Source organism: Pollachius pollachius, assembly GCF_949987615.1.
Source record: "Pollachius pollachius genome assembly, chromosome: 5".
In the NCBI taxonomy this organism is placed as follows: domain Eukaryota; kingdom Metazoa; phylum Chordata; class Actinopteri; order Gadiformes; family Gadidae; genus Pollachius; species Pollachius pollachius.
In genome coordinates, this window is record NC_136938.1 from 9,779,512 (window position 1) to 9,794,511 (window position 15,000).

General features: G+C 43.1%; 1 protein-coding gene across 1 annotated transcript in view; it reads right to left on the minus strand.

Moving 5' to 3' along the window:
• The window catches only part of fam189a1 (family with sequence similarity 189 member A1), a gene marked incomplete at both ends in the record, with an annotated part of 58,864 nt that overhangs the window by 11,203 nt on the left and 32,661 nt on the right, over positions 1-15,000 (minus strand). The window contains 2 exons of the mRNA XM_079736361.1: positions 2,073-2,204; positions 4,108-4,218. Of these exons, the coding sequence (XP_079592487.1) occupies positions 2,073-2,204; positions 4,108-4,218 (243 nt within the window). The remainder of the gene's footprint in view (positions 1-2,072; positions 2,205-4,107; positions 4,219-15,000) is intronic.

Consider the following 15,000-nt stretch of genomic DNA (forward strand, 5'->3'; position numbering starts at 1 on the left):
ACGAGTATTGTCTCCAAGGTAATCGGATAAAAATACATTTTAGGCGCCCTCGTCTTCTTCTGTTCTTCAGAATGATTAAGATGAACATTACCTCGGATAGGACGCATCCCTTTCTCCCATTAACTTTAAACTATAAACTTTAAAACCATATAATTATGAAACATGAAGTTCCTAATGCAGTCACAGTGGCGTTCTAATTATTTTAAGTTTATCTTGAATCCTTTACATGAGCATGTGAGCTAATGTAAATGAGCCCATATGCTCATTTACATTAGAGGTTTGCAAGTAAAAGATAACCTTGTGAAGATATACAATTTGGCATCACTTCATAACTGACTAAAACGCAATGAAAACCGTTTTCCCCAATGTGTCCCGAACTTAGAACTGCTTTATCTCCAATTACTCACCGTCGCTTACTCAACCATCAGTGGACCGGCAGCATTGCGCGGATGTGGCCCTGAAGGAATTTGTTCTAGTTAAAAACTCTGTTATGGTTTCACGCCAGCAATGGGTGCTACGTGTTTTTAAGTTGGTAAGTATTTGGGTTGTGGGCAAAGATGCGTGAAAAGATGTGGCTCATACTACAGAGCGGCTTATTTGTTGTATCTTGATACATACAACCCCATTTTACCGCTCCTACGGCTTATATAAAATGCGGCTTTATATTCCGAAAAATACGGTATATCCTTTGCACTTTGCGTCTCGCAGCAGAGACGGCGTCTCTGGGAGAATCCAGCCGTAGAGAAGGCGATTATGGGTAATCGTAGCCTGCAGTGGCTGTCAGAGAGGCTGGCGTGAACACCGCCTAAACCCCAACAGCCACTCATGTACTATTTCTGCTGTCTGCGTTTAACTAAGCGCCAACGGTTGAGCAACAAACGATATCCAGGTAGAAAGGCAAGCATACTGTAAGTGCGGGACAGACACAAGCGTTGAGCACCAGTAGTGAATGAACGATGGAGGACCGGAGGACACTGAAGCGTGTTCCAGGGCTTGAGCCCGTGGCACAGAGTGAAGGCGCTCATGTAGGTCAAGTTCTCAAATCCTTAATCTTAAAAAGCACTTAATCTGACCTGCAGTTCCTGCAGTGATTTTCGAAGTAAGGGTCATTTAATTAAACTTAATTACACTTCTACCACGTTCTGGGAGGCTGAGGATGTTTTGTGGAAAGTGCATAGAAGTAACCTAAGAAGCCAAGCTGAAATTGGACTTTAAAACACGGATCCCAGAGCCACTTGCTTATTAAAAGTTATTCTCATTAACTGAGTTGTGCACTGTGCTGTTCATAGCTCTTTAGTTTCTTGCTCTTCTTGTTGCTGAATGAATTTAGTGTTGAGGTCAAAGCTCATTTTGTTGAGATGTACGATCTCTGCGACCTTTGAGTCGCTCACTCATGGTCATACTGTGACTAATTAAAACATATAAACAAAAAACATTTCGGATTCAAACTTTCTGATTCTTATAGCTGCTTTTAAACTATAGGTTAAGACCGAAAATGGATTGAGAAACTTGTGGAAGTGGGTCAGAACCAGACCACAGAACCCCTGCAACAGAAGGGACACCAACCCCACGGGCACACTGAGAATAACTTTTGGGTCCCGAGATGAGAAAGCTTAAGAACCGCATACGATACAATATTAATAAGGTTGCTGAATGACAATGGTATAATCAGTTCCAAGGGAAGGCTTGGTGTGAATGAAGGGGTACTTACACCACACTCAGGGGGCTGAGGGTGGATACATAAGATGGAAGACAGGTTGGATAACACTGGGTACCACCTGTGTGTCTGGGACCTGTGTATGTTCGTTAGAGGGGAGCTAGGAGGGGGGGATAGGGTGTCCGGACAGAGCAGTAGGATGGGAGGGGTAGGAGGGGAAGGGTGTCTGGACAGGGCGGTAGCAGAAGGAGGAGGAGGAGGAGGAGGAAGAGGAGGAAGAGGAGAGGGTGTCTGGACAGAGCGGTAGCAGAAGGAGGAGGAGGAGGAGGAGGAGGAGGAGGAGGAGGAGGAGAGGGTGTCAGAACGGATAGATAGCAGGAGGAGGAGGGGGAGGAGGAGGAGAGGGTGGTGTCACCTTGAGGCGCAGGCGGATGGTGTTGCAGTCCCGCAGCGGGTTGAGCTTCAGCGTCTCGCCCAGGTTGGTGCAGCTGGAGCTCTGCTGCGGCAGCTCGCAGCACACACACACGCCGTCGCTGTCAAACTTAAGCTGTGGGGCGGCAGGGGAGAGCACGCACACACACTCACACACGCACGTCACATGCGCAGGGACACACACACATACGCAATAGACGGATACGCACACACCAGCGAAATAAGGACAGATAGAATCACACGCGCACGCATAAAGGGGAGCACGCACATTCATCCGAGGACACACAAGATCACACGCATTCACGATTGTGCACAAAAGAAACACACACACACACACAAACACACACATACACACACACAGATCAGACCTGGGCCTCTGGAAGAGGGGATATGATTAAAGGAACAATATGTTTCTTAAAAGAACAGCGGATTAAGAGGTCTGAAGGGAGGTGTGTTGATGATGATGATGACGAGGAATGATGAGACAGCTTCTCATCAGTCATGAGAGACATGCCTCCTGCTGCCAGGCTTTTAAAGCCCGCTACGAGGCAGCAGCACATTATTACCTGGTTTAGTACCTTGTCCCACGTGCCTGCTAACTGTTGAGCATTTCATGTCGCAGATTAAGAATTTTCTTTTTTAAAGCTGTCTTTCCACATTGAAATGTTGCAGGTCCTTCTTTCCTCGCATATCAGCCGACCCCTTTGACTGCCGCAGATGTCTGGATCGCGTCACAAGTTTACGTTAACCTTAATATCACGTAATATCGTTGTAAGAGACCAGCATTCACAGATTTATCCACTCGAGAGGGCATTTCTGAACAAATCTAGTGGATGCCAAAAGCTGTTTAAGTGTGGATGAAAGGCTGTGCAGTGGTTGTTTCAAGAGTCCAGGCTGACGTTGACATCAGCAAATGTTTTGGCTATTCAGGACTCCGGGGTAGGCCTGAAGGAGCAGCCTAAGGAGAGGAGACGTCCAGAAGCATATCGAGGGAATAGGGGCCACGTACCTAGCAGGTGGAGGGTTAATTACATCGGGGCGATGCGAGGGTGAAGGAGTGCGTTTTTCTTTGTCACGACTAAGTGAGGGCCACATAAAGGAGTCACATGACGTGACCGAGCCAGGGAGCTTTTGTGCTGAGCAGGCACACGGCACGCAGAGAGCAACTTCTAATTTCAAGTGTTAAGGAAGAGTGTTCACTATAAAGGCTTGGGGGAGGGTGGCAGCGGGGCTTCAGGGACCAAAAGAAGTCCCGAAGCTTCCCCAACCGTGAATATCATCTTAAGAAGAAGAACATTGTCCGATTTTCTACTCTGCTGTTCTACATTTAGACCTTTTGTGATCCTCTGTAGGTGAAATGTTTCAGGATTCCCCTCAAGAGAGAGATCCTCACGGTCTGTTCCTCGTTTATTAAAACGTCTCACATGTCTCGGGTGCCTAGAGAATATGCTGTAAAAAGTGTGTAATGGAAAATATATCTCTTTAAGTCATTTTCGGAGTGGAGATTAATGAAGCGGAGCTGAATTTGGACATTAGAACACTTTAATATGGATCCCCGAGCTCCTTGCTTATTAAAGGCAAGTGGGCCAGAAGACGTTTCTAGTGGTCCTCTCAAAAGGTCCTCAGACTGGTTTGCAGGTGACTGGGGACTCAGATGCGTGTGTGTGTGTCTGTCTGTGTGTGCAAGAGTACAACAATGTTGGTATGAGTGTGTGTTCTCTCTATGCATGTGTCTGTATGGATGTGTGAGCAAGTATTTGTACGTAAGTGTATCCGTGTATTTAAGTGTGTCTGTGTGTCTTTGTGAGCATTGGAATGTGTTTGTGCATGTGTGTGTGTTTGTGGGGCTGCGGCGATGTGCATGAGTGCGTACGTGAGTGCGTGCGTGCAATGCCGCGAGTGTGGCACATGTTTGCTAGTCTCACAAATTAACTAACACAAAAAAAACGTCTGGGCTCTGTGTGTGTCTGTATGAGCGTGTGTCAGTGTTTGCGTCAGTGTGTGAACATGTCTCTCACCAGTTGGCAGTCTTCCAGGGAGTTGACCAGCTGAGCGTTCTGACAGGACAGAATGGAGCCGGCCAGGTTCAGCATCACACACACCGCTGACAGCAGCATGAAGAAGGTGATCTGGGAGAAAGACAAAGGGAGAGAGGGAGGGAGACACACACACACACACAGACAAACACACAGACACACACAGACACACACACAGACAGACAGAACATTAGGAATTACATTAACTGTCACAAATTTTTATGTGTAACATGGATTGCTGTAATGTCTTTAACTGACATTATGACTTAAAAAGTATAAATGTTTTTGTTCAGTCAATTATCCATGTCCTGTCAAACAGGCAGGCATTATTTATCAGAGTAAAATAGATGGGTAAATGAGACTGAGGTAAATTTATGTAAATGTTGTTAGTTTATGTAGATTAACTCCTTCCCTGATTGACAGGAGAGGGGCGTGGCCTAAAACTGTATATTCCGAAGTGTTCCCACCATACCAGGGATTATGTAGACTCACGTCCCAAACTTAAACCTGGTTAGCCTCTTACTGCACTGGACTTACTTTACATTTTGTTAGCTCATCATTTCAAGACATCTCACAAGTGTACAATGTATAAGGATGATATGTTACTTGCAGGCTAGCAAGCAGATCTATTAGTAATATTATGTAATATGACCTCAAACAGCAACGTTTGACCAAAAAGATGATGTGACCACTGGAAGACATCAACTTGAGGGATCTACCGTACGCTAGACACCATCTCGCTTTACCATATTTGCGAAGTTTCGGTTGGTGCAACTGTATCTATGTAATTAATTCAGGGCTCAGTGAGACTTCCCGAGAATAAACTCTAAGAATTCCATCTGTATGAGTCTCTTCAGTAGACTCTTAAGGACTATATTTCTGTGACTACTAACACAACTTCCCATTCTATAACCAGGATGGGAGCCGAAGGACGGCTCTGACCTCAGCGCTGACACCCCCCGGGCACTTAAACGTTATGGGATATAAATTTCATTCTTGCCTTGTATTCATCAGCCTAGGGGGTTAGCGAGCTGAGACTGAGACAATTTCCCTCTCTCTAATATATTCTCTCTAAAAGCGACAGAGGGAGGGGAAAGCTTTCAACGGCTGCTGAAACGCAGAGCTCCACCGCCTCCACCACTACCACCATCCATCCTGCCAACCCCCACTTCCCAGAGTCTCAATTATTTTTCTGACAATTCTGCTAATATCAAGGCCATTAGCAGCGATAGGAAGAGCCTTTTAAGACTTTTAAATGATAGTTCAACTGCAACAGGAAGGGTTTAAAACGGACAGCTGCTAATGATGATGGCCCCTTTTTCTGTGCAGTGGATGGAGATGTAAATCAGCCCGGACAGTGCGACCCGCCTCACCGCGATTTATAGGCCTTAGGCCGGGACCCCTGCGACCCACGCCCTCGGATATTAACGTCTGGCCACATTCCTGACATAACTCAATGCAAATGAAATAAGACGTTGCGGGGTAAAGGGACGGCGTTTATGGTTTTATGATGTAACGCTCGTCTAGATGCTGGCACCACTCCGAACGCTTTATATTGAATTTGATGGTTTGTCTTCTTTGTCGCGTGCGCGTCAACGCATGCACACGTCCACGCAGATGTCACACAGCGCAAGGTGACACACAGCTCATGGGGGGCAGTTAGGAGTCAAGGGTCTTCTTCAAAAACTCAGTCGCCGGTTATCTTCCATTGGCTCAACACATAAGGCGGGACGTAGAGGGAATTCCAGTACACAACATCGAGGAGCCGGTAGTGGGGTAGGGTATCTTATCAAGAATGGCTCACAGGTAGAGGGAGGATATTGGGGATTGAACCCAGAACCGTTCGGCTTGGAGTCAAACATCGAACCACCACGTTATCTCGCATCTGATAGAAAAATAGAAATGGGTCTAATAGTTTTTCCTTCTTGACAACTTCACACTTCAGTAAAAGATAAAAAGTAGACAGTGTACAAAGTATAGAGTTGACGCAGTGGCCAGGAGAAGCAGGTGTTCAATCAGGAAACTAGATCATAGATAAAGAAATGGGCTTGCAGACTGCGAACATGTCCACACTGCACCGGCTTAACGGAAACACATATCTGTTTTCAGTCAGATGACAGATAAGTCACACTTCCCATCACCCAAAACTGAGCTTCTTAAAAACTTTCTCAAAGTTGATCAATCAACTGAAGACGATGGCCTTGTGTTACTGTGTGTTTTGTAATAGTCTACTGTATGCCTCAGGCATAGAATATGGAATAGTCTATAAAAGGTACCACTGGTGGTAGTAGGTACTGGTTTGCATGTTTGCACACTTTACAGAGGGTACGCTACAATTTGATGGTGATGACTTCATCGCATAGGATAGATGGCGAAATGATTGTGTTGGCTACACACATGTTTAAATTACCTCTATGTGTGTTAGCCTGGTTGCCAGTTGAGTACAGGCTATTATAATACTCACTGTGAGCAAATAACAGACAGCTGGGCTTTCCACCACACATTTTTAATCAAAGCCCCAATCTTAGTCAAAGCAATCTCGTGAAGTCGCACAACACTCTAAATACACACTCAACCCTGGGTCTTGTTTGTTTGGGGAAGCGTTAATGGCTGTCAGATGATCTGGCCTTCCTTTATCGTACTGTACACTCACAACATGAGACGAACCATCTTGTACCAACATATCATTAGCACCGACGTATCATTGAAACACCCAATCAAACATGACATCCCTCTCTCACTGGTGTCTAAACAAAGATGTGTCCTATAGGTCTGTTTACCTCTCTCTCGCTGTGTCTCGCAATTACCTACTAATTAGTGCTGTGATACACAGTGCTTTCCAACAAGGAAGCAAACACGCACACGCACACACACACCCACACACACACACACGCACAATAACTTTGGTTCATTACATTGCATTGCATCATCAATGTTCCTTTAAGGGAATCATCACAATTATCAGAAAAAGTTTTAAATAAATATTGTGTCATTGTTACCCTAACATTTACCATCCCTGAATAGGAAGCATTTTCCAGAATAAATTTAAGATTTATTCTATTAGCTAGTCCAGGGGTCGGCAACCCTAGGCACGCGTGCCACCACTGGCACGTGGCAGCATAATCATTGGCACACTTAAAAAAAAAAATATATATATATCAGTGGCGGCGGGTGGTTTTTAAAGTGAGGGAGGAAGGACTGCGCACTTGGTTGCCATTGGCCTGCTTGCACTGTTAGTGTATGGTGGCATAAGAATGTGAGACTCAAGTTGTTTCAGGGTGTTTTGGTGAACTGCAAAATAGTAGGGAGGGATAGTTATGTGAATAAAATTGAAACAAAGCCACCAGTGGCATCACTGTATTTTGAAAGCTGGTGGGCAGCATATCTTTGAAATGGACAACAAGGGCAGAAGGAAAGGATGCAAAGCCCATTAGTCAAATCAGGCCTACTCTTGATTTGTAAAAGTAAATAAAAATATTATAAAATATTGTTTTTGCCCTCAATGACTGAAGTTATTGGTTTAGCTATGTTTATTTTCAGTTATAATTGTTTTAAGAAAAGACTAAAGACCAAAATTGATGCCATTTAAAATGCATCATACTCTGAATCATTCACCCTTTCCACAATATCAAACAGAACGGTCAGAGTAATAAACTAGTAAAAGAACGAGAACATTATTTCAAACAACCTGATCCATAGGCATGGTGCCTAGCAAGGAAAGTCGTATAGGAGCACCAACGTGAACTTGACACTTGTCGTGGCGTTTGGTTGCCCTATCAAGATTTTTCACATCAGTGAAACCATGAACAGTCCACGTTGGAGATTTGCCATTAGTCATTAGAAATACAGTCGATTGCTAACAATGCTACCAGTAAGCCATGAGTACCTAGCAAACCATGTAGCACCCACAACACTGACGCTGCCATTACTTTTGGTGATCTCGATTTTGCGAAGTGGTCTACCTTTTTCTTTGGTCGCTAACTTAGCACAGTAACTCAATGAATGGAATGCTTTGTAATTAACCATGAACAATGTCCTCTGTTTCCATTGGACACTTTATTCGCAAATGTAAGAATCTCGTTATCCTTCAGATGATTTCACCTGCTTTGCGTCTCTTAGACTGAGCGGCAGTGCAGGCAGAGCGGGTTTTTATTGACAGCGTTGCCAGATTGGGCAGATTTCCCGCCCAATGATAATTTTTCCAGCCTAACGTGGTTAAAAGTTGCCCAATTGGGTGGGAAATCTGGCAACACTGGCAACACTGCTCACTGCTCAAATGAATGGGAGTCAACGGAGGCTGAGGGAGGACCTTCCTCCCTGAAGTAATTGTCAATAGGCAATAGGGGGTGATAATGTCCCTTTACCCAGGGAAACAAACATTATATATTCAAAGGCATTAAAGTAGTCATATTTAAGGGCATTAATTCATTACAGTAGTCTAGGCAATCTACATTTTTTATTCTCAACAATGTTAGGGAGGATCTTCCTCCCTCTCCTCAATGGAGAAGCCTCCACTGAATATATATATATATTTTTTTATTTTATTTTATGATTATTATTTAAAAATTTCACAGCACAGTACGGCAGCATAATTATTACTACCGATTTTATTTGCACTTTAATATTTTTTAATTTATTCTGTTTTGGGCATTTCCTTCCAGTGCAAATATGATTAAATGAGTTACTGAAAGCAGTGTTCTGAAATGGGATCAATTAATAGTTTTTAAACCTATGTTGTGAGTAATAGAGAAGATAATATTTAAAATATTGTTGCAAGTGGCCTGTATGCATCGCCTTCACATGGTTTTGCAAAGCTTTACATGTCTTAAAGATATTGATGTGGATGGTTCCAGCATTCTCATATATTCTTGTTTTTTACATTTCTCACAGTGCAAATATGTTTTTGAATGAGTTTCTGAAAGTGGTGTTTTAAGATGGGACATATGTAATTATAATTTGTAAGCCCATGTAGCAAATATAACAACAAAAAAAACATTTAAAATGTTGATGCATGATTGTGGACTATATGGAAATAATACAATTCCAGGTCTTCTGAAAATGTTTTTGGTCGCTGTATGATAATTCAGCTTAATATTTAATATATTGTTGCTTAAGGCACACTCGTTAACAAGAAAATGTCAAACTGGCACTGCATGTTGAAAAGGCTGCTGACCCCTGAGCTAGACTGATTTATTATTATTTATTATTATTTTTAGTCATTTGTTTCAAAGCATCACATTGATTAATAAAAACATAATTTAAGATAAGATATTACGTAGATATACTTCACAATTGTAATATTGCTTCTACGGTCTGAAATACATTTCCAGTAAAGTATGTGTTAAAAGATTAACACATGGTTGTTTTCTTAAACCGATGGTGTGAAAAACAAATATATTGTGCTGTTATGAAAAGCTGTAAGAATATTGGCACCTTCTATTGTCAAGGCAGATTCTATCAACACCGAGGAATGCCTTCACACAAAAGAGTGTTGTCTATGAAATAAGTATTTGCTATGAAAAGCTCTTTGGTCAAAGTTATCAGTTTCTGCGCTTGATTATTTGTTTTCTATGTTAGATATCTGCACACTTCAAGGCGCATGCTAATTACATTTCCCAAGAGTCATTCTATTAGCATTAGCATTGCTCATTACATTAGCTCAAGAACATATTCCCCATTAGCAAAGTACACAAAGATCAAATTGCGCCCGGTTAGACTACTACAACCCTTTGGTTGGACTCAAATTAAGTTAATGCATAAATGTATAAGCTATGTAGTGATTATGATACTGTTTAGACGGTCTGTTTAGAATTAAATCAGGATTATATTGTTTCATGACTTGCCCTACTTGCTACAGACAGATTTTACCTAGCCCAGTTTACTAACTTATGGTGTGGATGCGGTGGTAGATCAAGTAGGGTGACACATCAGGGTTGACAGAAAAAACAATCTGTTTATTCTATATAAAGATAATTTTGGTTTTCCCAGAGCGAGACAGCAGAGACACTGCGACAAGTCGCAATTTATTTTCAATTATCCTCTGCACCCAAGGGGATCGGAGCCGGGCTCCCATGCTCCAACCGGCGCTCAGCTTAAAACATAAACCAGCTGTAGTAAAGCGTCCACTGACACACCAACACATCCATATACACTTACTGTGCATAGCCCATTCCACTACACATTTCTGTTCATGCAATACACAAAACACTACACAACATAAAGGGCAGTTAAGTTCCTAAAATGGCAGCAAAACAAGACGAGGTTCAGAAGAGAATAAAGAATAAATAAGGAACCTGTGGTCCATCTTGAGTGTGTTATCTGCCGAATGCGACTGGGTTCATTGCTGTAAACATCATCAATATGTATGGCGCTTCCTTGACCCCTTTTCTTTTAATATTAGTTTTTTGGGTCCCTTTATGTTTGTTTTCTTCCCTCCCATTTATTTTCTGTTTAGAATATATATTTTATACAGGCTTTGGTTTAGATGTGGAGGTTATTCTGGTTCATACAGATGAATTCTAGGTCAGACTTGGTCAGAATGAATACAACAGGAGATAGCCCTGAGAATGTATCTTATCGTATAGGAGGGATTTCCAAGTAAAACAGGTTGTTAGCATTGGACAAAATGCAGTGACAAAATGTGATGAGATGTTAAACTGTAAAACTGGATCATCTAGGCCAGGGGTCACCAACCTTTTTGAACCTGAGAGCTACTTCATGGGTACTGAGTCATACGAAGGGCACCCAGTTTGATACACTAGTCTGAAATAACAAATTTGCTCAGTTTGCCTTTAGTTACATATTATAATTATTGATTAATGATACTCATCTATGTGAAGACACTGATCATGTTAATGATTTCTCACAATAATTATCAACAATGACTCAAAAAAGGTAGGAAAGAGTTGTTCCAGAATGAGTTGTGCTATGTTTAGACCAGGCCTGCGGGCGTCTAATATGGTCCTTGCGGGCTCCCTGTGTTGGTGACCCCTGACCTTGGCTATTTGGTCAGATATGAGTTGATATAACTGACTCATGTTAGACTCTATAGTCTGCTGTTATGACCAAATTTAGATATCTTTTTTGCCAACTACATTTGATGGAATTATTCTATAGCGGTATAAATAATCATTATTTCATATTATTACTGTAATATGAATAATCTGATCTCAATTGATGATTATATCATGAAACCATTTTATCCTATACAAACTCCAGCTATAGCCTGATAGCACAGGGAACAACGTCTTCCATATGGCTGAGTCTTATCCCAGCTCTTCCCCACATCTGGAGCACCAGAAGGAGGCAGGCGACGGTGAAGCCTCTCCCCAGGGACGGCTCACCTGAAGCAGCCGTGATCCCCTCCACCCCGGCACCCTGCTGGGGAGACTTCATTACGCGTCGCTGAGCGATCAGGGAGCTGCCGCTTTTGCTACTGAACATGATGAGCTGACACTCCCACGGCTGAGACCCACCAGAGCTGCAGGAGAACGTTAACATCTGGACCTGGCCAGGCCTCCCTGGAGACGACGCTACGGCTGGATATACAGCGAGGACTTTATATTGGTCTGTTTGCTCGACAGACTAGCTAGATAGACTTAATTAGAGACGGACAGACAGAAAGAGACAGCCGACTGCACTGAAAGACACAAAGACATACATACAGAAAGAGAGATGGACAGATGGACAGACAGGTAGACAGACAGAAAGAGGGACAGATAGATAGGAACCCTGATTTCTTTCTGGGAATGTCATTTTCGGGACGTAGACTCTCTCTCTCTCTCTCTCTCTCTCTCTCTCTCTCTCTCTCTCTACTGGGTTCTCTCTCTCTCCCTCTCTCTCTCTACTGGGCTCTCTCTCTCTCTCTCTCTCTCTCTCTCTCTCTCTCTCTCTCTACTGGGTTCTGTCGGTCACCCTCATGGTTTGTCCAACCACAGCTATGCAGATGACAACTGATACTGTATTTTTCACGGTCTGAAAACCAGGTGGCAGTGCAGATCTCTGCGTGTCTGGATGACATCTCTCAGTGGATGTCAACCCTCCACCTGAAGCTCCATCTGACAAGACTGAGCCTCTCTTCCTGCCAGAGAAGGCTTCTTCTCCCATCAGTGACTTCCCCGTCAATATTGAGAGCTCTGTGGTGTCTGCTTCTCGGGACGGTCGGGAACCTGGGCTTGACACGGGATGACCAGCAGTCCTATGCTGCCAACATCGCTGCATCAACCCCCCCCGCTCCTGCCGATTCATGCTACACAACATCAGGAGGATAGGCTGGTTCCTTATACAGGAGGCCACACTAGTTTTGGTTCAGGCTCTTGGCACCTCAAGTCAGGACTACTGCAACCTCCGACATTCAGGCATTCAAAATGCATGATATTTCCTCCCAATTGTGCGTCTAGCCTGTCCGTCAAGCATTGAGTCCCTGTCATTGGTTGAATAGAGAGCAGGATCGTGACAGGAGAAGAAGTGAGCAACGCAAGGTATTCAAATTCTAAAATGTAAAAAATTGAAGCGGTTTGCCTATTTGTTTAATTGTATGTACTGTACTCGCATGACTTTATCAATTTCTGGGTTGTATCTTCACGGTTGAATGCAACTATTGTGATTCGCTTTGGATAAAAGCGAAATAAATGTAATGTCATGGTTATAAACCTTCCCAAACAAGGAAGTGGAGCTGGAGTGCCTTTCATTCATCCAAATCCGAAGTAGTGCCCTACTTCAAATACATTCTACAATACTAATATACCCCTCCAACCACACCCACACTCCCTCCCTCTATGTGTCTCTTGGTGTCTCTCAGCCATCTGATAAGGGCTCTTCAGTTCACATTGTAATGACCACAGAGCTCCTTCCTGGCTCGTTGGGCTCCTGGGAGGACCCTATTCATCAGACCTTATCTGAGAGCCCTGAACCCCCTCTTTTTTCTGCCCTCTGGCCAACCCTATCCCACTCTACCCCCCCCCCCCCCATCCATCTCACTCCCTCTGTTGCTCCCCCTCTCTCATCCATCTGTCTCTCGCCCTGCTCGTCAACCTCTCCATCTGTCTCTTCATCTCTCTCTTCATCTATCTCCTACCTCTGCCTCTCCTTTTACCTTTATACTTTTCCCATTCCACCATTTCTCTCTCTCTCTCCCCACTACAATGTCTCTACTCTTTCTCCCTCTATTTCCCCATCTCTCTCTCCCTCTCTGGCTCACCTCTCTATTCACAATGCAAAAGCACGAAAAGTATTATATAAATATAGAACAAAAAGACAAATTAAGTGAACATTGAAAAAGCATTTAGACTAAGACTAAGCTACTACAAAAAAGGGTTTGCATTTTAGTTAGTTTTTTCTTCAATTTTTTAAGTGCATCAATAATTGTATTAAAATAGTGCCTCTCTCTTGCTCAGTGTCTCTTTATGGTCTCTCTTTCTGTCTCGCCATTAAACATCCTTCCTTACAATTTCAAGCAATTAATTTCATATAGCTTTAAGATCTTTTCATGAGAAATAAACATTCACACTGCCAAAGCAGTGGATTAAAAAACTAAAGGTCAAAAAGGTAAAAATGAAGTGAAACATCTTTCTCTCCTAACACGTATCTGTCTGAGTGTCTTCCCTGCAGGTTGTTTTGGTAGGAGGGAAGATCTATGTGTAGGTGGATTTAAAGATGGAGAAGCAGAACTCAGAAAGTGGGGACTGAGCATGTTCAATAGCCTCAGGGACGACCTGCTCTCCAGGGTAGGATAAGTCCCTTCCGCCCATCCCAGAGTAGTTACTTCAGATTGGTTCAGACACGTTTGCTCTTAATTTCACTCTGTTTTGGCCTTCTGTCCACATTCAAACTGTGTTCTCATCCACAGAAAACAGGGATTTTCATATACTCACTCCCGAGTGGACAGTCTGTCTCTGTCTTTAACAGAAGAAAAAACGCATTACCTTTATCAGATTCCCAAATTAGATCACTTAACATAAGGTCACCCGTAATAGAGTCAGCGAGATAGAGTTCCTGAGATATACGGAAAATAGAGAGAAAGAGATCAACAAACACACACACACAACACAGAGAAGGATAGACATAATAAGAAAAAAATGAAAAATACATTGAGGTTATGAGACAGAGTGAGAGCTGGAGCGACAGACATTGACAGACAGTGGACGAGGTCCAAGGGCCCTATGGGTCAGCAGTTTTTCAGAGAGGCTAATGTTCAGAGACCTATTCCTGTCTGGCCCTGCACTCTGAAGCTGACAGTTTCCTGTTGGAAAACAGGAAGTTACCATAGCTCACTTTAGTGAACAGGAAATAGCACTAGCTTGCTTTAGTGAACAGGAAGTGACCCAAGCTTACTTTAGAGAACAGGAAGTGACAGAAGCTTACTTTAATGAACAGGAAGTGAGCAGATCTCCTGTCAGGGAAAAGGAAGGTCAATACAGCTCCTGTTGGAGAACTGGAAATGACTTAAGCTTCTGTTAGGGAACTTGAAATGACTAGAGCTCCTGTTATGGAACAGGAAGTGATTAGAGCTCTTGCTAGGAAACAGGAAGTGACTTAAGTTTTCAACATGGTGTTTCCCTGCATTTCAGTTCATACATTCCCTCATGCGGATTTCAAGACCACTTTAGCCGCGCGATTGATGTAATGTAATCCTTCATAGTTTTTCAAAACCCTCCATTTTCATGTGTTTACCATGGCCACACTACGAGAGACAGACTCTTTGCTAAGTATGCGCTTGGAAGGGCATTTCAGTATAGACGGAAGCCCAAAACTAAGAAAAAACGGATTTGTTTTTTCTGCATTAGTGTGGACTAATAGCTCATATCGGAGAACAGAAAGTGACTACAGTTACACACACATTGTAACTGTAACATCCGTCTGTGCTGTTATAAGGTT